Here is a 21536-nt window from a genome sequence, read left to right as displayed (position 1 = left end):
TTGAATAGCTACCTTTTGGCCCTTTCCTCTTTTCTTCGGCTCCCTGTTGAGCCTTCTCTTTCCAAATCTCCTCAGGTGCAGAGATTCTTGAAGGGGTTAACACATCCCCCCTTCACCCTTTATTATGCCACAGTGGGACCTTAATTTAGTTCTCACCTTTCTGATGTGGGCACCGTTCGAGCCACTGCACACTTGCCCTCTATGGCTGCTCATAATCAAAACAGCCTTCTTAGTGGCAATAACATCTGCCAGGAGGGTGAGCAAACTGCAGGCACTGTCATCACAGCCTCCTTACCAGACAGTCTCCATGGACAAAGTAGTGCTCCGTACAAGGGCATCTTTTCTCCCTACGGTGGAGACACTCTTTCACATGGGACAGTCAGTTAGTCTTCCTACCTTTTATGCACTACCACACCCTTCCAAGGAAGAGGAGCCCTCTCCCTTCCTCACCGAGATCTCACAGTAGTGACAAATGCGTCCCTTCTGGATGGGGTGGCAATCTGGGGGGGGGAGTGGAGATCATAGGACTGAAGAAAGAGCTTGGCTACCGCCGGAAAGCAATCTTTTTGAGCTTCAGGCAATCCGACTGTCACTGGAAGACTTTTTGCCATTAATAAACAGAAGGCTCGAGCAAGTGTTCATGGACAACACTACCACCATGTGGTACTGCAACAAACAGGGCAAAGTGGGGTTTTGAACTCTCTGCCAAGATGCCCTGCGTCTCTGGACTTGGGCTGGAACAACACAGCATTTCCCTGGTGGTTCAAACACCTGGCCAGTTCTCTGAATGCCAAGACAGATGAGCTCAACCAAAGGTGCCTTGCTGATCATGAGTGGTGTCTCTGTCCCGAGGTGGCACAAGGTCTCTTTCAGCAGTGGGGAGAGCCTTGGTTAGATCTGTTCTCCTCCAAAGAAAACATGCAATTTCAACAGTTTCGTGTGTTGGAGTTTTTAAGGCGGCTCTTTCTCTGCAAAACTTTTATTGCGAGTGGAGCACAGGCCTTCTATACTCCTTTCTGGCCATAACACTCCTGCCCAGAGTGGTAAAGTAGATTAGGAGTGACCGGGCACAAGTTATTCTTGCGGCTCCGGTTTGGGCACAGAGGATTTGGTATCCCAAGCTTCTAGACATGAGCATCAATTCTCAGGTCACGTTGCCTCTTCAGGAGGATCTTTTGTCGCAACAGCGGGGAGGGTCCTCCACCCGAACCTGTCGACTCTCTGCCTCCTTGCATGGAGATTGAGCGGGGACAATTGACAGCTTTCAACCTCCCTCCCGAAGTCTGTGAGGTTATTTTGGCAGCCAGGCATCCCTCCACAAAATCCGTATACACCTGCTGATGGAACAAATTTAGTAAATATTGTATAGACCGGTCTATTGACCCTCTATCTGCATCTTTATTTGATGTCCTCCTGTTTACACTTTGCTTGGCCTGGCAAGACTCTTCCCTGGACACCTTGAATAGCTACCTTTCGGCCCTTTCCTCTTTTCTTAGGCTCCCTGTTGAGCCTTCTCTTTCCAAATCTCCTCAGGTGCAGAGATTTTTGAAAGGGTTAACACATCCCCCCCTTCACCCTTTATTATGCCACAGTGGGACCTTAATTTAGTTCTCACCTTTCTGATGTGGGCACTGTTCGAGCCACTGCACACTTACCCTCTATGGCTGCTCATAATCAAAACAGCCTTCTTAGTGGCAATAACATCTGCCAGGAGGGTGAGCAAACTGCAGGCACTGTCATCACAGCCTCCTTACCAGACAGTCTCCATGGACAAAGTAGTGCTCCGTACAAGGGCATCTTTTCTCCCTAAGGTGGAGACACTCTTTCACATGGGACAGTCAGTTAGTCTTCCCACCTTTTATGCACTACCACACCCTTCCAAGGAAGAGGAGCCTCTCCATTGTCTGGATCCAAAAAGAGTGTTATCGTTCTATCTCAATCGAACTAAGGCTTTCTGGGTGGTCGACCAGCTCTTTATAGGGTACTTGACTGCAAAGAAAGATTGAGCTGTCCAAAAGAGGACTATATCCTGCTGGGTTATCCTTTGTAGGTCTCCCAGAAGGGCTTAGGGCCCATACCACAAGGGCAAAAGCGGCCACGACGGCTCTCCAGCGAGGGGTCCTTGTTTCCGATATCTGCCAAGCAGCCACGTGAACATCACTGCACGCGTTTGCCAGACACTACTTCCTGGATTCCCAGGTTCACAGAGAAGGCCTGTTTAGTTGCTTTGTTTTGCAGGATTTTCTGGTCTAAACCTTTTCTCAGTACCTCCTCCCAGGATGGTATTACTTGGGTATCTGTTCAAAGGTAAGGAATCTGTGGCTAGATGTCTCTATCAGATGGACAAGTTACTTACCTTCAGTAAATGCCTTATCTGGTAGAGACATGATCTAGCTGCAGATTCCTTACTGACCCACCCATCCTCTCCTCATTACGGAATTGATTTTAGCGTCAGGAATTTTCCCCTTCAGGACCCTAGCTTTTCATTTTTTAACACAATATGGTCAGTCATTTCATGGCTTCGCCCTTCTGCTGTGGAAAGTCGTTAAAAGTAATCACATCGGCGTGCCAGAGTGGCGGTTATATTGACGACGCAGACGTCATGACGCAGACGTCATGACGACGATGAACATGTTATGTTATGTTATGTTATTTTATTTTTATATAGCGCAAATCACCACTGGTCTCTAAGCGCTTCAGAGAAGGAGCAGTTCACTGCATGTCTGCAAGGACGGAGCATTAGACAGATGTCAATGTCACTCTAAACAAATTTGTTTTTAACAGCTTTCTAAAGAGGAGCAGGGCCGGTTCCTTGTGCAGGCTCTCCGGTAAATCGTTCCAGATCCGTGGAAGGAGGACCGAGAACGTTCTGCCCCCTTTAGTCATGAAGTTGTACCTGGAAGAGACTAGCCTACAAGCCTCCGAAGAATGTAGCACCCGGCCAGGCACGTACTTTTGAACTCTGTCTTTTATGTATTTTGGTGCATCCCCATACATATCCTTGTGGGCTATACACAAGCTCTTAAATTGCACACGCTGTTCAATAGGCAGTGCAGTTTGTGAAGTAGGGGGGTGGCTCGCGTGCACCTGGGGAGACTAAAAATTAACCTGGCCGCATCATTCTGTACAACCTGTAATCTCCTTAGAAGCTTCTGTGGGATGCCCAAGTAAAGGGCAATCCCGTAGTCCAACCGAGAAATGACCATGGCTGAGACAAATGATTGTAAGACAGGGGTGGAGAGGAGCGGGACAAGTCTCCGTAATTGCCTAAGTAAACCCGTGCAGATACCTACAATCGAAGACACCTGGCCAGACATAGACAAATCTGAGTCGATTTTCAAGCCCAGGCTCTTTACTACTGGCACTGGGATTGGTGCCACACCTAACTCTAAAGGCCAGAAAAGTTCACACCAAGGGCTATTTTGAGCTGGAATAATCAGCACCTCGGTTTTATCCGGGTTGAATTTCAGTGTATTGGCTGCCATCCAGTTAACAGTAAACCTGAGTAGATTTTTCACTGATTCTGGTGCCTGGCTGGTGTTGTCATGCGGAACCAGAAGTTGGGTGTCGTCAGCGTAGTTAAAGACCTGGCAGTCTCTGCATGTAAGCGCCTCCACCAAGGGCTGTAAATAGATATTTAAAAAAAGTGGAGACAAAGCAGAGCCTTGGGGGACTTCACAGGACAGGGGGCCCAAAGTCGACATCTGCTCCCCCATTTGGACTCTCTGAGTGCGGTCAGTCAGAAAAGATCTTAGCCACTGAAGTGCTTGCCCCTTTATGCCCAGGTTCGACAAACGGCTCAGTAGGATGTTATGGCTGACCGTGTCGAATGCTGCTGACAAATCTAATAAAATCAGAGCACTCGGATGTTTATTGTCGGCTCTAATTCTAAGCTCGTCCAGTACTGACACCATCACCAACTCTGAGCTATGGTGTGTCCTAAAACCTGCCTGTCTGGAATGGAGCAGATGGTGGTCGTCTAAGTATTTTGCAAGAGATTTCAAGACATGTTGTTCCAGTAATTTAGCGAGGAAGGGGAGCTGTGAAATAGGCCTATAGTTTTTTAAGGCTGTCGGATCTGCCCCTGGTTTTTTTCAATAGGGGAATAACCCTTGCTTCCGTCTACATCGCTGGTAGATAGCCCAGATCTGGAGATTCATTGAGTAAGCCCAGGGCTACTAGGGCAGGGAGGAATATTCTGATCCAGGGGACTGGGATCAAAGGGGTTTGTAGTAATTTCTGATATGATGTCCTGAACCTTTTGGAGGAAAAACCCCTTAAAGCTATCAAAGGGCGACAGGGCTCCCATGGTGTTTTTGTCCCCTTTTTGGCTCAGTTCCTTCAGTATTGCGAAGATCTCTTTTTGTTTGCTTCCCGCCGAGCTAATTCTAGCTTCATAGAATGCCGCCTTCTTACCTAGGATAGCTGATTTATACGCGGCAAGGAGGGCTTTATAGGTTTTTAAATCTATTGGATCATACTTAATTCTCCATCTCCTCTCAGCTTGTCGGAGAAGTTGCATGACCACAATGTCGCGCGGAGTCGACCGACGCCACCTACCGGCGCTCAGGGCTACTGCTACGAAAAATCTTCCGGATCCAGCCTGATACCTGGAAGTTCAAAGGTAAGGAATCTGTGGCTACATCATGTCTCAACCAGATAAGGCGTTTCCGAAGGTAAGTAACATGTCCAGTAGTGTCATGTATTGCTAGCCAGACTTTACTGTTTAAAATCAAAACCAAAATAATCCTCCCATCTCATCATGTGCTATTATGATTGTTGTTGTTAACTCCTTAACCGCAGTGCAAATTCCGCCACAGTGCGGGAATTCCAATGAGTGATCGGGCTGCGTCGGCCAACTGAGGTGCGCAGCACTAGCGAGGTAGTGCTTGCCGACATGAGCACGGAAGGTGTTAATGTTGTTGTTATTAAAATTATTACTAATAATATTACTGCTACTACTATGGTAATTGTAGTATTAGTGTTATTATTGCCACCGCACACCCCTCTCACCACACTAGCATATATATCGGATCTCAGAACCTCTCATAACAAGTTGGCTTAATTGTGTCACACCAATATGTTCACTACATTGCATCAAAGCTATGTTAGTGCCTAAGGATGCCCCTCAAGAGAGCAATCTGCTCAATCCAGAGTTGTCAAACAGAGAAAAGAGAGCTGGCGGCTGCTTTGTGCAAATATGTAGAAGTAATTGTCATTCGATCATTAAGAGAACATAAATACCATTCCGCACATTGATTTGTATTGCATAGTAACAAGACACAACGATTCCACATGTATAGCCAAATACTTATGACTTTTTGTTTTTCCAGCGTATTGTGAAGACATGCAGACCAGCGCCAAACTGGGGTCCGGCCCTAAAAGAGAACCGCGGAGACCGATATAAGCATATGGTGGGGACTTCAAAACATAAGACTGTTATAGAGATTCCGAATGTTCATGGAACTGGAACTGCTTTCCATAACAATGCTTACGTGTAATATTCAGTTTTGCATTTTTTGAATAAAGAATATCTGATCAGAGCTGAAGCTGAAAATGAGTTGGTTGATTTGGATCAATTGCCACAGAATATTTTTTTATTTTTAATGATAACATCTGTTATGGACGCATACATTAAGAAAATTAACAGAAACAAATACAACACACAAAAAGTTAACTACTTTCATTTAGTTATGGCAGGAAAAAATCACGACCAACTTACAATCAAGTAGCATACATTGTTTTAAAGAACACTACTTTCTCCTGTACAAAAAAAGACACCCAACCTCTTAAATGGTCTCCTTCCATGCTTAGGGAGAGGTCATAAACGGGGACCATGAACCCAATCCTCTTGTGAAGCTGCTAAATATAACCGGCAGCGGAGGCGGAAGGACTTGCATGAGGGATCTTAGTAGGCGTGACCAAGATGAGGACTGAAAAAATGGAAGGATCATAGAATTGAAAATGACATGTAAGTAAAGTCGATTCAGAAAAGGGGGTGGTGATGAACAGAGTGTCTGAATTAAGCAGACCACTCTTACCCAGTCCAAAGATCAGGGCTTGATCCATCACCGTTATTTAGCTCACTGCCCCATCCCAGCTCAGAACCTGGCTATATGCAAATTAGTCTGTCCCTGGCCCAGTGCATGATGGGAACAGGGCAGACCAAACTGCCAAGCCAATTCTTCACCAGAAAGGAGACAAGCTACCGGGGACCGGTTTCTGGCATTTCAGCCTCGTACGCCCGGCTTGCTTGAATCCTGATGGAGCAGTGAGCAAGGGACTCATGTCTGAGTATACCCTGCCACACCTATAGTGGCCAAAAACGATTCAGAAAAGGGGGTGGTGATGAACAGAGTGTCTGAATTAAGCAGACCACTCTTACCCAGTCCAAAGATCAGGGCTTGATCCATCACCGTTATTTAGCTCACTGCCCCATCCCAGCTCAGAACCTGGCTATATGCAAATTAGTCTGTCCCTGGCCCAGTGCATCATGGGAACAGGGCAGACCAAACTACCAAGCCAATTCTTCACCAGAAAGGAGACAAGCTACCGGGGACCGGTTTCTGGCATTTCAGCCTCGTCGGCCCCGGTAGCTTGTTTCCTTCCCAGTATAAGAATTGGCTTGGTAGTTTGGTTTGCCCTGTTCCCATCATGCACTGGGACAGGAACAGACTAATTTGCATATAGCCAAGTTCTGAGCTGGGATGGTGCAGTGAGCTAAAAAACGGTGATGCATCAAGCCCTGATCTTTGGACTGGGTAAGAGTGGTCTGCTTAATTCAGGCACTCTGTTCATCACCACCCCCTTTTCTGAATCATTTTGTCCACCATAAGCGTGGAAGGGTATACTCAGATGTGAGTCCCTTGCTCATTGCACCATCAGGATTCAAGCAAGCCGGGCCGACGAGGCTGAAATGCCAGAAACCGGTCCCCGGTAGCTTGTTTCCTTCCCAGTATAAGAATTGGCTTGGTAGTTTGGTTTGCCCTGTTCCCATCATGCACTGGGACAGGAACAGACTAATTTGCATATAGCCAAGTTCTGAGCTGGGATGGTGCAGTGAGCTAAAAAACGGTGATGCATCAAGCCCTGATCTTTGGACTGGGTAAGAGTGGTCTGCTTAATTCAGGCACTCTGTTCATCACCACCCCCTTTTCTGAATCATTTTGTCCACCGTAAGCGTGGAAGGGTATACTCAGATGTGAGTCCCTTGCTCATTGCACCATCAGGATTCAAGCAAGCCGGGCCGACGAGGCTGAAATGCCAGAAACCGGTCCCCGGTAGCTTGTTTCCTTCCCAGTATAAGAATTGGCTTGGTAGTTTGGTTTGCCCTGTTCCCATCATGCACTGGGACAGGAACAGACTAATTTGCATATAGCCAAGTTCTGAGCTGGGATGGTGCAGTGAGCTAAAAAACGGTGATGTATCAAGCCCTGATCTTTGGACTGGGTAAGAGTGGTCTGCTTAATTCAGGCACTCTGTTCATCACCACCCCCTTTTCTGAATCATGTAAGTAAAGTCAGCATTAATCTTCATTGGATTTCATCACCCAATACTTACTTCAGAAGCAATATGTCAAAGTTCCATTGCTTCCCCTTAGTCTCAATGATCAAACAACAACCTAACGAAGCTGAGGATCATGCCAACGCACATGAACTTTAACACCCTCTTTCATTAGCACCCAACTCATGCTCCAGCTTGGCAGAGAGTAATTGGGAAACTAAATACCATCGAAGAGGCATACCCTATTGTGGACACAGGAAAATGGCAGAGCCATGCCTGTTCGTGCAATGGCACTACCTAATTATAAATAAAGTAAATAACTTAGGTTACCTAGGGTGTTTATCTAGATGAAGCTGTGACAATAGACCTCAGGAACCCAGTAAGCAGGAAGACCTCACAGCACTACGGACCTTTCAGATCTCTAACCAGGGAGTTGGCCGTAGACCTACAGTGAATGAGTGAGAATGTTTTTAACCTGGCAGAAGTTCAGGAATCATTTTCCATTACAAATAATAATATAGCATTAATGAAAAATGCACTCTAAACTCACTGTTCCCAAAGAAAATAGACACCTGGATTATCCAACGTTTTATGGTTTGAACCAAATCTACAGCATCAAGAACTAAAGTTAAACACTAAGGAATGAACAAGATTTGGAAACCCCATGAAACAACCTTATCAGCACTAAGTTTGACTTAAGACAGACTTAAAATACACTTAAGAGAGACTTAAGACAGTCTTACGACAAACTTAAGACAAACTTAGGACAGACTTAAGACACACTTAGGACAGACTTAATTGAGACTTAAGACAGAATTAGGACAAACTTAAGACAAACTTAGGACAGACTTAAGACAGACTTAAGGCAAAATCCCAACTTTACTACTACTAAATGCCTTCTGTGAATACCAAAATTAGTACATTTAGGATTTTGTCTTAAGTTAGTTCTGTGAATCGGGCCCTCCCTGTGGATCTTGAGAGACCTATTGGAATCCTCGTTTGCCTTCTGACCCAAGCAGGGTGAGTTACTCATTTTCATGTTTTAAGCAGTTACTGAAGATTGTCGTAATACTTCTTCTAAGATCTTTTTGGTCTTATTTATTCCTATTCAGTAGGACACTGGTACCTGCTTTTGACCTAAGAACGGCTCGTTTTCCCACTCCCCTTGTTCTGTTTTCCTGTTTGCCCTTTCTTCTGTTGTGATGGTTAATTTAGTCTCAGACAACCACTAAAAAGTTTGGGGCAGCAGTGCACCACGCAACAGTTCGGGTTTGTATCTCAATTTCTTAGGATTGCAGATACAGACACCCTCTCACTTCAATCATCTCTATCTTCACAACACTTCCGCATGGCTAGTTACAGATGCTATAAACCAAAGTATATCAAAATATTATTTCAACACATTCCACCACTCACACAACTCCCTTACACTGAGTCCATGACTCATGCCACTCGCTACAACTCCTACTCCTCGCAGCAACGTCCTCATATATACACCTGGGTCACACCGACATTCAACCCATTATTACAGAATTCATTGAAACATTTAGTCCACTTATCCAGCTCTTTAACATTTGTTCATGCACCCACCCACATTATCAGCAGTAACTCACTCAATTCTGCATTGACCTCACAGTCTCCAAAACATAACTCACTCACTGAAGCACAAACTATATTGAGCCTATGCTGTTAATGATATCCTCACTTAGTCCACCTATCCAAGCACTGAAACCATTTCAATACTCATCTTATTTACTCCATCACGCATGCCTTTACTCCAACAGTTGCTCCCCTCACTCCAACTTACTGTCACTCACAACAACAATGAATAAGTATACAACCCACTTGCTCCAACATTAACTCTGAATTTCTCAAACGTCACTCCAAGCAAAACAACATGCCCAATTCTCAATCTAACACTTGAAGAAGCGAGATTACCAGCTTGGGTTACTCGTAAAACTACCATATTCACCTGGGTCCATAAACTTTCACAAGTAAGCCGCTAATCTCTGCTGCAATCCAGATTTTATATTTCCTGCATGAGAATTTTACCTTTACACCAATTCCTACCTACCCGTATCACATTGGTTCTTAATTTCCTTTGGTCAATAGATCAGGTAGTTAGTAGTACAGGTGGAATGAGTTTACCTTTATTTCTTTGAATGATCACAAACTCGAGAGAGAGAGAGTTTAAAAGCTTTATCTATGCAATAATTTTGTGAGTCAGATACCAATACATGTCATACACCAATTTCTTTAAAGCAAATGATCAAGAGTAAGACACAATTAAATTAATGAAATTAAATCTCATAACAATGGTACCTGGATGGGGTGAGAAAGAAGAACAGTACAAGGACATACTACACAGAATTATATTTACCTAGAATGGTGGGAGGACCAACCCCTGGCCAAGGAACTGTAAGAGGGACTCCCGAGTAGTCAGGAGACAACAGATCAGGACAGGTTCATGACAGGATAGGTGACCTCTTCTAAGTGCAACACCAGTGTCACACCCCTCTCTGGTACTACTCTCTCCAATTCTTTCCCTTTCTAGATGGGCTGATTCTTCCTTATGAATCTCACACTAAATATAGGGCAGCGACAAACTGTAATCCTAAAAAACGGAAAAGGGGTGAAGTCAATGGGGCACAACCCAGTTGTGGACGAAAACCCTCACTCACCCGAGGGTGACATGCTTCATCATTGGGTTTCTCCAACACACGGGGACCGCAAGGTACCCCATGTGGGCTACAACTTAGCCCAAGAGGGAAGGAGATGGAGTGCAAAGCACTTGTTGGATCTACCAACTAGATTTGGTAAGGAGGGCAGAGTGCAAAAGAATGGTGAAAAAAGTGTGCATTAAAAACTACCTATTTAGGGGTTCCAACTTTATTCTTCCTTCCTAAGTGGTAGTGGTTAGAATTACGAGTGATTGTAGGGTTATGGATATATACCCTATCTATGGATCAACATGTTTCTGGCAGAATAAAAAAAATTAGCGGCATTCATCAGGATCAAATAACAGTCACTCTGCTGTGTCAAATGTGAAAATAAAAATTGTGATACTTAGGCCTCTATTTCTTGACTGTCAAAGCAATTAATTCTGAACAAGATGATCAGTCAGGAGGGGGAAACATCCTTTACGACGCAGTAATGACACCGCAGTGCCATTACAACGCGGGTTTCGCAACGCAAGTCGTTATCACGACTTGCGCTGGAGGGCGCTCTAGGACAAGGAATAGTGTAATTTACTATCCAACACCTTCCCTACTGTATGTAGACTGGAGTTGGAATAGTAAATTACACTACTCCTAAGTCCAGCGCCCTCCAACACAAGTTGTTGTAACGACTTGCGTTGTAAAACCTGCGTTGTGATGGTCTGCGGTCTTATACCGCGTTGTACCATCATACATCCGTCAGGGGGCTCTGTAAAACAATAAAACAACGCAACTTAACAGTTGCTCAACCCATCTGTGTATAAACACCCCTATTAAATGTGTAATTAACATCTTTGAAAATTATGTATAATTCTCTTACCTAAGTGCATTATGTCAGTGTCAACTCAACCTTGCCCCAGTATTGGACTTTCATAGATTCAAATGCTTTGTATCGTTCCCCCGTTGTCGGAATGGAAGCCTCAGTTAATAGAAAATACCATAGCAGTAGGTACAAAAGAGAAAAATAGGCCTAGGCGTCAGCTCATTTTGTAGCCTATCACCCTCTTTTTGTAAAAGAGACCAAACAATTGCAACAACCAATCAGAGCACCATCACCCCATATAACCCTCCTGAGAGAGCCTCAGAGCCTCAGATTTTCGTAGCCGTTGTGTAATAGTAACCACATCTGCTGAAGGCTGAGCTTTCCCAGGGAAGGCGGGTGGGCGCATGGGAATCTATGAAAATACAAATACTGGGGAACCAAAGTTACAGGTAAGTAACTTGTTTTCTTGCCCCAGTATTGGACTTTCATAGATTCCCATGCTTTGTATCAGAGTAGCTAGCAGTAAGCAACAAATGCACATTTTGTTACATGCATATCAGCACATCACAGTAAAAGCATTATCATAGATAGCCAAAACACAGTGTAACCATAGAAAAGCAATATTGTCAGATACAAAATGTGCAATAAAGGAAGGCGAGACAGAAGGGAAAGCTCACTGGAATAGATTCCTCAGGACCGCTTGTCCGACTGCTGTCTCACCCCTTGTGGAAGAGTCCAAACAGTAGTGTTTCGTGAATGAATGGGCACTGCTCCATGTAGCTGCCCTACAAATGTCCTTGATAGGGACACCTGAGAACTGAGCCTTAGATGATGACACTGATCTCGTAGAATGAGCTTTGATCCGTCCCCTCAGCGGCTTCCTTGACGCTTGATGACAGAAAAGAATTGTGCTGGCTATCCAACGTGATATCCCCTGCTTTGACAGGGGCAAGCCTTTCCTTGGAGCGATAAAAGCGATAAAAAGTTGAGAAGTCTTCCTGAAATCCCTTGTGCGTTGGAGATAAAATTTCATGCATCTTTGGACATCCAAAGTGTGTACAGATCTTTCCGCCAGAGTCGAAGGTCGAGGAAAAAAAGACTTTAGAACAACAGGTTAAATCAAATGAAAATCCGAAGGGACTTTTGGAATAAAATTCGGATTTGTTCTCAAAATCAAAGAGTCAATCTTGAACTGTAAGAAAAGTTCAACAATCGTGAAAGCTTGAAGTTCTCCAACCCTCCTGGCTGATGTTATCGCTAGAAGAAAAGCCACCTTCCATGACAAAAATTTAATCTCCGCTTTATGAATAGGTTCAAAAGGAGCCCTCATGAGATGGGCGAGGACCAGGTTGAGTTGCCATAATGGAGGAGGAGGCTTAACCGGAGGGAAAGCACTGAATAGACCTTTCAGAAACTGTTTGATCACTCTTGCGGACCAGAGAGAAGGGCCAGGGGCTTTTCGTCTGAACCTAGAGATCGCTGCCAGATGCACTTTGATGGAAGAGTGTTGGAGACCTGACCTGGCCAAAGACAAAATGTACGGTAAGATCTTATGAGGAGCTGAAGTGAATGGATGAAGATTTTCTTTGTGGCACCATGCACAAAAACGCTTCCATTTTGCTCGATAGGTTCTGTTCGTACTTGGGGCTCGAGCCTGAGCTAAAATTTCTTTGCAATCCTGAGGAATATCTAAAGATCTGAACTCTCGGTGCTCAGTAACCAAGCTGTCAATTGCAGGGAACTCGGGTCCGGATGCATTACTTGGCCCTGGGACATCGTCAACAGGTTTGGAATGGGACGCAGGTGAATTTGTTGATCCTGGGACAAAAGGAAAAGCTCTGAGAACGAAAATTGGTGGGGCCCAGCTGGAGCTATTAAAATCATTGTGCAGGACTCCGTCTTGAGTTTCCTCAGTATTCTTGGAATCAGGGGAATTGGAGGAAAGGCGTAAACAAATGTGCCTGACCAGGCTATCGAAAGAGCATTCCCCACCAGTCCTTGATGGTGAAAACTGCTTGCGTAGAATTAGCATTTCTTGTGTTCTAGGGTCGCGAACATGTCTATAAGAGGAGTGCCCCAACGAGAGAATATTCCTTCGAGAGTTCTCTGGTCCAGTTCCCATTCGTGAGAGACCAACCTTAGGCAGCTCAATGAATCCGCATGGCCGTAGTATTGTCCCTACGGACCAGGACAGTGGAATTCCGAACTTTTGGAAGAAACGCCTGCAAAGCCAGTCGAATCGCCCGTAGTTCCAGAAGGTTGATATGGGAGGTGCGTAACTCTTGAGACCAGTGGTCACTTACTTGCAGGTCCTGCAATACTGCCCCCCAGCCCTCTAGAGAGGCGTCTGTGGTCAGAACTAACGGAGAAGGAGGAATCGTGAAAGAGAGACCTTTCACAATAATTGAATTTGAATGAATTGTGAGTCTCTACTACTAAGGACTGGGTTCATGCTCTTCCTCAGAGGAACTTCAGAAAAAATCACATCTATGTTAAAATAAATATTTTGTAATTTTCCAGTTCTATAAAATAAACTAGTTAAAATACTGCGTGGAATACCATATGTCAATGGTAAATGATCCTATGGTACACCATCTGTTACTGATGTTGGCAATTTCATACACACATAACAATGACTAACTTCCATGGTTTCTACATAGTGTACTAACAGGTTTGCAAAAAACATTTAAGTCTGTATCATTTTTATTCACAGTATGATGTAAATCTGTCTCATCTTGTGTTTCTAAATCTACTCTGTCTTGCGTAGATCCTGGGACTACCTTTCCATGTTCATTAGTGTCATTCTGTTTATTCACAGTCATTAGATAAGGGTGGCTATTGTCAGTACTAACCATACTATAAGTACTAGAAATGTGCTACATATACATATTCTACAGCATCTCTTTACACAGTTTTGTTTCTGTTCTCCAGTAGTTATATTATCATTTTAGACCAGGAAGATTTCTTCCGTCTTTTGAAATTTTCTACCGAATACAAACTGAGGAATTGTTTCTTCAAGTTGGTCTCACATCTTCGTCAATTCAATCAGCATTTAATTCTTCATCACTATCTCCACTTATTTCAAGATTCTCGAAGTCTTGAAGAACTATATATGTCCATTCAGGACCCTTGAATTTATTATTCAGTTTTTGTAACCATGGACTTCTCCTTCTTGGCTTTTCAGTGGATGGCCCAGATTGTTCTCGTTGCTTCATTTACTTGGTCAGGTTCTTCATCTATTGTTTTAAGATGATCTTTCAGTCTCTTAATAATACTAGGCCAATTATCACCTTTTCTGGCTCTTTTAGCTTGCACTGTGCTTTCAGTTTCTTCAAAACTTCTTTTATTTGTGTTGATCACCTTAGCCGTTTCTGCCTGGATAAGTTCTTCTTTTCTAATCAGACCCTAGGAAGGCGATGCGACAACCCCGCTGGATGCAGCGGGCGTGTTGGGGTAACTCCTGTTTGCATGGGGAGGGATGCGATACCTTGTATGGATTCCGGTGCGCAGGTTTCGTAGGAAGCATCTCGCAAAGGTACGATGTGCCGATCTTCTGGACGGCGACAATCTCAGGGGCGGTGGGATGCGCAGCGTCGATCTTCTCCTCTCGCGGCCCCTCGATGCGATTGCTCTGCGACGACTCTTGCAGCGACGTGATGCGGTCCGCAAGCGAGCGGTGCGACGATCTCACCCAGGCTCTGCAGATAAATATTTTAAAAAGTAAAGTCATGTGTATGACAGGTAAGAAAAAACAGATATATGGGAATTTTATGTGGTCGGTAGGTGGACATAAGTTAGAAGTTGTAAAATCATATGTCTTTCAAGGAAAAATAGTATCTGCTATTTTGAGTGATAAAGCCCATATATATTATAACATTCGGAAGGCAATGGCACAAGGCAAGGGTTTAAGTGCGCTCTATAAATCCACAGGCAAAAGACATTTTGTTTATTTGTTAGAGGCCTTCCGCGCTAAAATCCCGGCCTCTTTACTCTATGGTACCGAACTACTTGAACTAGGGCAATGGGGTTTCTTACACACTACTGAGGGCAGACTCTTACGGTACTTAACTTCGGCTAACAATGGCTGTACTGTGGCTACCCTTAGGTTAGAATTTGGTATGCGTAGCAGCTGGGTTCAGGGCCTTGCTGGGATAGTACGATGGGTTTCATGTCTGGCAAAGGGAAAACCGGATACTCTATGATACCTTATACAAAAAGAACTATTGGGATCCCTAAAAGAGTATTCTCTAATTGTAAAAAACTTTAGAAGGGCGGTCGCTCTATTGCAATTGGATGAATCAACTCTGTCTACTCTATCTACACACCAGTTGAAGTCCACTCTAAGACTGGCTACATAGAATCTAAGTTTTGGGATGAATAAGGATACCCGTATCCTAAAGAAAGGTGTCTCTTCGGTTATTGGATCCTACTTATTTAGAAACATGCAACCTTATGCCTCTTGGAACCTTCCTCATGGTATACGGCGCTTTTGGTTCCTTTTGAGACAGGACCTTCTCCCTTTGAACAATTTATTATCCAGATGGTATGGTTCCTCAGCAATGTGCAACTAGTGTAATAATTTGATCCAGGACATCGTTCATGTTCTTTTTGTATGCCCGGCTCTATTGTTATACCGACGAAAGTGGTTGAGACCAATTTGTTTACAATTAAGTATTTCGACTGCCAGCTCTTTAATGGATGCCATTTACAATCCCCCTAATGAAATGTTTTGCTATAGAATTTTTTACTTTTTTAAATGTTTTCTAGACTTATATTAATGGATATGAAATTGTTTTTTTGCTTCTCCACCGTATTTGTATTTGAATGTAATTGTAATTTTCTCTTACGTTGCTCTTTTATGTGGATCTCATGTGAGTTCCAAAATCATAAATAAATAAATTGAATTGACAGGCTCTGCGATGATAACTTGCAGCGATGGTACTTTTCCCGCACAGGAGCGATGCGTCCCGCAAGCGAAGGATGCGTCGGTTCTTGCAGTGGCAACAGGCACTGCGACTATCTAGATCTTCGAGGCGGTGGGAATTTCCTTGCACTGACGGGGAAGCGCTCCACAAGCAAGGAATGCATGAAACTTTGCAGATTGTCTCTAGTTTCTTCTTATCCAGCTTCCCAACAACAAGTACAACTTCCAGAGGCATCACAACTGGCCCAAGCACTCTAGTAGGGACAGAACGCTCTCAGTTGAGTTCAGGGGGGAAGCTGTGGGTGAAGTCCTTTTGTTCCTGGGACTTCTTAACAGGGAGCCAGCTCTACTCAGGCCCTTGGAGATCTCTTCAAGCAAGGTGACACAGCACAAAGCCATGTCCTTCCCCTCTCCTTTGCAGCATAGCAACTGCAGGTCAGCCCACAAACACACAACAGGACAGGCCTTCTTCTTCAGCCTTCCAGCTTTCTGTTCAGATGACTCCTTTCCTTTCAAAGCGCAAAGCAGAAACATCAGACGCCCCACATGAGGTGGAACCAGCATTGTGGAGGGAAAGCACAGCCCTGGAGCACTTTGTTGACATGATTCCTTCTCTCCTTTCACAGTGCAGGGCAGAGACATCAGACGCACCACAGGGGGTGGAGCCAGCACTGTGGGGGGCAGGCACAGTCCTATTCAGGTTCCAGGCGCAACTCCTCCCTCCCATCTAGATGCAGATCTCTCTATTCACCACTGGGCAGACTCATTCTGGCTCCTGGAATCCCCCAGCCCTGTCACTCACAAACCAGACAGTCAATTCACAAACACACCATGGCACACAGAAAGGTCAGACAAGAGAACAGCCACTTTCTAAAAGTGCTGTTCTCAAACACATGATTTAAAAACCATCTGTCCTAAAAGATTTGTTATTAAATTCTGAGTTCAGGAATACCAGACTTTAATTTTCTATCGTGCTCCTATGGGAAGATATGCAGGTAAACATTATACACAGCATTCCCCATTCTAGCATATGGGCAAGATAGTCTTCTCAGTAGTAAAAAACGAAAATGGCTGTAATTCATTATCAGAGCATGTCACACACACTAGTACATGCTCCACCTTTCATATACACTGCACCCTGCCCAGGGGGGTACCTAGGGCCTTCTATAGGGGTGTCTATTGTGTACAGAAAGGGAAGAGTTATGCCTGGCCAGTGTGGACACTGGATAGGGCAGCATGGCAGTTAGCAACTGCACACAGGCACTGCGGTGGCAGGCCTGAGACACCATTTTAGGGCTACTCATGTGGGTGGCACAATCAGTGCTGCATGCCCACTAGTAGCATTTGAATCACCAGCCCTGGCACACTCAGTGCATTTTACTACGGACTTCCTGGTAAAACAAATATGCCAATCATGGACAACCAATATGCACTTTAGCACTGATCAGTAGTGGTAAAGTGCCCAGAGCCCTATTGCCAACAACCTCGGGTCAGGAAAAATAAAGGAGGAAGAAGCAAAAAGTTTGGGGATAACCCTGCAAAAAGGGCCAGTTTCAACAGCGTGAACTTGACCCAAATCGGGTATCAGAGCGCTTTACATACCACCAGTTACATTACATGAGGACACATTAATTTTATGTTAGGCATGGGGAGATTAAGTGATTTTCCCAGAATCTCAGGATGTTCAGCGTCACTGCCGAGACTTGAACCCAGTTCCCCAGATTCGAAGTTGACCGCCCTAGAACTTCTTGTTTTCACAATTACTTCAGGAATGTTCACTACTGGGATCTAATCATCCTGACTAGTGCTAGGTTGCACTTGTTCAGCTACTTCAGGACCTGTTACTCATGATCCTTCAGCTGTACAACCAGCAGCCTCCTCATCTGATCCAGTTTGTTGGAAATCTACTTCATCAGGTGCTGGCACTCTTTTGGTATGGCTTGCATGAATCTAATTAGGCAAGCCTGCACATTTTACAGCTGTTGTTGTAACTAATATAACCTGATGTGGTTTTTCCCACCTTGGTGCTAGGCATGATTCTCGAGTGTCATTTATCACAACTACCCAGTCACGGGGATTCAGATCATGCACTTGGTTCAGCTGCCTGGCAACTGCGTCTTCCCTAACCTGGTGAGAGATAGAACACACTTGTTCAGCTAACTCTTTGCAATACTCCAGTACCAAATCATCAGATATATTCAACAGCTTATGTCCTGGTATACATGCCTGCCTCATTGCCCTTTCCATGAGTATTTCATGGGAACTCAGACCAGTATTTGTATCTGAAAGAGACACGTTAGTATTAGATTCCTTACCTTGGAATATCCCCAGGCGTCAGACTGGGTCCGGAAAATTTTGCGTAGCAGTACCCTTGCGCGTCGGTAGGCGTCGTCTGCGGCTCCGCGTCCGTCGTCGGCGTCGTGGGCGCCGTGATGACGTCGTCGGAGTACTTAGACGCCGCCTCCGCGTGCTGACGTCAGTTCTTCTTTTTTCCGTGCCAGCAAGCGCAGATCTGGAAAAAGCAGTAACCCTAGTACATTTTTGACTAACTTTTTGATCCTTTTTGATTCCTGTTTCGAAGTCTCTCGACTCCGACTCGGTGCCTTAGGGATGCCCGGCTTCAAGCATTGTGATGATTGCGACCGGCTGATGTCGGTCACGGATCCTCACCGCGTCTGTTTGTCGTGTTTGGGCGTCGACCACGACGACAAGGCCTGCTCCGACTGTCGGGCCCTCTCTTCGAAAGCAAGGCGGGAGCGGTCCCGCAGGCACCTCGAACTCCGACAGTCGGTCCCGCTCCGTGAGAGGTCCCGATCCCACGGGAGAGGTCCCGATCCCACGGGAGGTCGAGGGACAGGTCGCGGGCCCGGAGCCACCACAGCTCCGAGGGTAGGCCGCACTCCTCCGGGTCGAAGTCGTCGTCAGGTAAGAGGCACAAGAAGTCCAAGAGGCGCCATCGCTCCTCGGACTCCCCCCGACGCTCGCACGATGCGGCCGGGGGTTCGGGTGACACCACCCACGCGGCTCCGTCGGAGCCGCGGGCGCCGCGTCCAGCCCCATACCCTACGGTCCCTGGGATAAACGCGACGCAGGAGGAGATCGAGCGCTTCCTCATGGCCATGAGGAAACTCTCTCCTCCGACGGGCTCCGCGGCGCCTCCGGGCCCAGCGGACCCGTCTGGGAGCCCTAGCGGGTCGGCGGCTCCGGCCCCGACGCCGTCGGGTGCTTCGGCCCCGACGCCGCCGACGCCTTTGGGCCCGGCGCCGCAGGTCCCCTCTATCCCGACGCCGCCGGTCAGGTCGTAAGGTCCACCGGCGACGAACCTGATCCCGAAGGAGGCCCAGCGGAACCCTGAGGCGCCGGGCCCGAAGGCACCGGTGGCGCCGGGACAACTGAACCCCCCGGCGCCTTCGGGCCCGGCGCCTCAGGGTTCCGCTGGGCCTCCTTCGGGATCAGGTTCGTCGCCGGTGGACCTTACGACCTCACCAGCGTCGGACCCGCAGGTGTCGCCTCCGGCGCCGGCTCCGGGCGGCGCCGGCCCCGGTCCTGTCCCCGTTCCTGTTCAGCCGTCGGGACGGCCCCGATGGGCGCCGCTCCAGACGTCGTTTGGTGAATTTCACTTTTATGAACAGGCCCCATTAGTTGAGAACCCTGAATTTCAGGAGATGGGTGATGAGGAGGACTGGGAGGGGTCTGAGGACCCTCTGACCAGGGAGTGTCAGTCTCATGAGGACTGGTCAGGTGACCTTGGGGATGCCAGTGGCCTGGACACCTCTCCAGACACTGGTTTTGTCTCCCCTCCTACCGTGGCTTCGGAGGAGGGGGCCTTGAGCTCCCCGTCGCGGCCGTGAGGACTTATCTCCTCACTGAGGTCCTTAAACCGCAGTCAAGCTCGGCCGAGCCTCTGCTGCCCTTTAATGAGGCCTTGCCGGACGTTCTTCTGGGCACTTGGTCCAAGCCCGCTACGGGTTCGCCCGTAGATAGGAACGTGACCAGACGCCACCGCCCAGCCCCGGGCGACCCATGTTTCCTGTCTACCCACCCACCCCCGAGAGCCTGGTCATCCAGGCCTCCAATTCCCAGACCGTATTCCCGTCGGCCCCGCCGGATCGGGAATCCAAGAGGTATGACCAGTATGGGAAGAAGATCTTCTCATCCCTGAGCCTAGGCTTGCGGTCCTCCAACACCGCCTGCCTCTTGGGACGTTACAACCACTCGGTGTGGGATAAGGTCGCAGAAGTGCTGCCAGAGTGTCCGTTGGAGGTACGGGCCAAACTCGGCCAAGCCCTTGTGGAGGGCCGGGACGCAGCAAAGTACTCTATTAGGTGTGGGCTGGATACCACCGACTCGCTAGGCAGAGCGATGGCAATGACGGTGGCGGTCAGACGCCACGCCTGGCTGAGGTCCGCCAACTTCTCGGCTGATGTCCAGAACATGCTTATGGACATGCCGTTCGATGGCCGTCGCCTCTTTGGCGACAAGGCAGACCATGCGCTTGAGCGTTTTAAGGACTCCAGGGCTACGGCCAAGTCCTTAGGCCTCTCGGGCCAACGCCAGCAAACGGCTGCCTACCACTCCTTTCGTGGCCACGGAAGGGGTGCGCCCACACGTGCCGCCAGCCACGCGCCGCAGGGCAATACCCAACGTGGTGGCTGCCGTGGGAACCGCCGTCCGGGCGGTCGGGGGCAACGGCGAGGTCAGTCCACACCGTCCCCCGCAGCATCCGCCTCAAAACCTTCCTAGTCCGTGTTTTCAGGCCCATGTGACGCCAGTTGGGGGCAGGGTTCGCCATCACCACCTCCACTGGCGCACTGTCACGTCGGACAGGTGGGTGCTGCAAATCGTCCGAAGGGGCTACTCCCTCCCCTTCGAGGCGACTCCTCCAGCCATGCCACCGCAGAACCACCGTGTATCGGGGGATCACTTGCGACTTCTGCAGGAGGAAGTTACGGCCCTCTTGGCCAAGGGGGCCATCGAGCGCATTCCTGGGCCAGAAGTAGGGTGTGGTTGCTACTCCCACTGCTTTCTGGTACCCAAGAAGGGCAAAGGGGGCCTACGCCCTATCTTGGACCTACGGAACGTCAACGGCTTCCTCCGGAAGGAGAAGTTCAAGATGCTGACACTGGCTCAGGTCCTTGCTGCCCTGGACCCAGGAGACTGGATGGTAGCGTTGGACTTGCAGGACGCTTATTTTCATATTCCTGTCATGCCTGCCCACCGGCGCTACCTGCGGTTCATGGTAGGCCAAGAGCACTTTCAGTTTACCGTGCTCCCATTCGGCCTTACCAGCGCCCCACGGGTGTTCACGAAAGTGATGGCGGTGGTCGCAGCTCATCTGCGCCGGTTAGGGGTTTCAGTCTTCCCCTACCTCGACGACTGGTTGTTGAAGGCGGGCTCGCCCCAGACAGTCGTCAGCCACCTTCAGACGACGGCAGATCTCCTGCACCAGCTGGGGTTCTCCAGCAATGTGCCGAAGTCACACCTGTGTCCCTCTCAGAAGCTCCTCTTCATCGGAGCGGTTCTGGACTCGGTGCGGTTTCGGGTTTATCCGCCTGAACAGCGGGTCCGGGATATTCAGGCTCTGATTCCCATCTTTCAGCCGTTATCCCGGGTTTCGGTCAGGTTGACG

At 47.4% G+C, this 21536-nt stretch overlaps 1 protein-coding gene across 4 annotated transcripts in view; it reads left to right on the top strand.

The window, feature by feature from the left end:
• LOC144827733 (sodium- and chloride-dependent neutral and basic amino acid transporter B(0+)-like) overlaps positions 1–21536 on the top strand; it is a 3091484-nt gene that overhangs the window by 2331840 nt on the left and 738108 nt on the right. The window contains exon 13 of one of the 4 annotated variants that reach the window (XM_078685940.1): positions 5334–5543. The exons of the other annotated variants lie outside the window; for them this stretch is intronic. Within the exon in view, the coding sequence (XP_078542066.1) occupies positions 5334–5501 (168 nt within the window). The 3' untranslated portion in view covers positions 5502–5543. Of the gene's footprint in view, positions 1–5333; positions 5544–21536 lie in introns of those variants that run through there. 4 annotated transcript variants of the gene reach the window in all.

This window comes from Lissotriton helveticus, chromosome 4_1 (assembly GCF_964261635.1).
Source record: "Lissotriton helveticus chromosome 4_1, aLisHel1.1, whole genome shotgun sequence".
NCBI lineage: Eukaryota > Metazoa > Chordata > Amphibia > Caudata > Salamandridae > Lissotriton > Lissotriton helveticus.
This window is presented reverse-complemented; position numbering and strand designations above follow the sequence as displayed.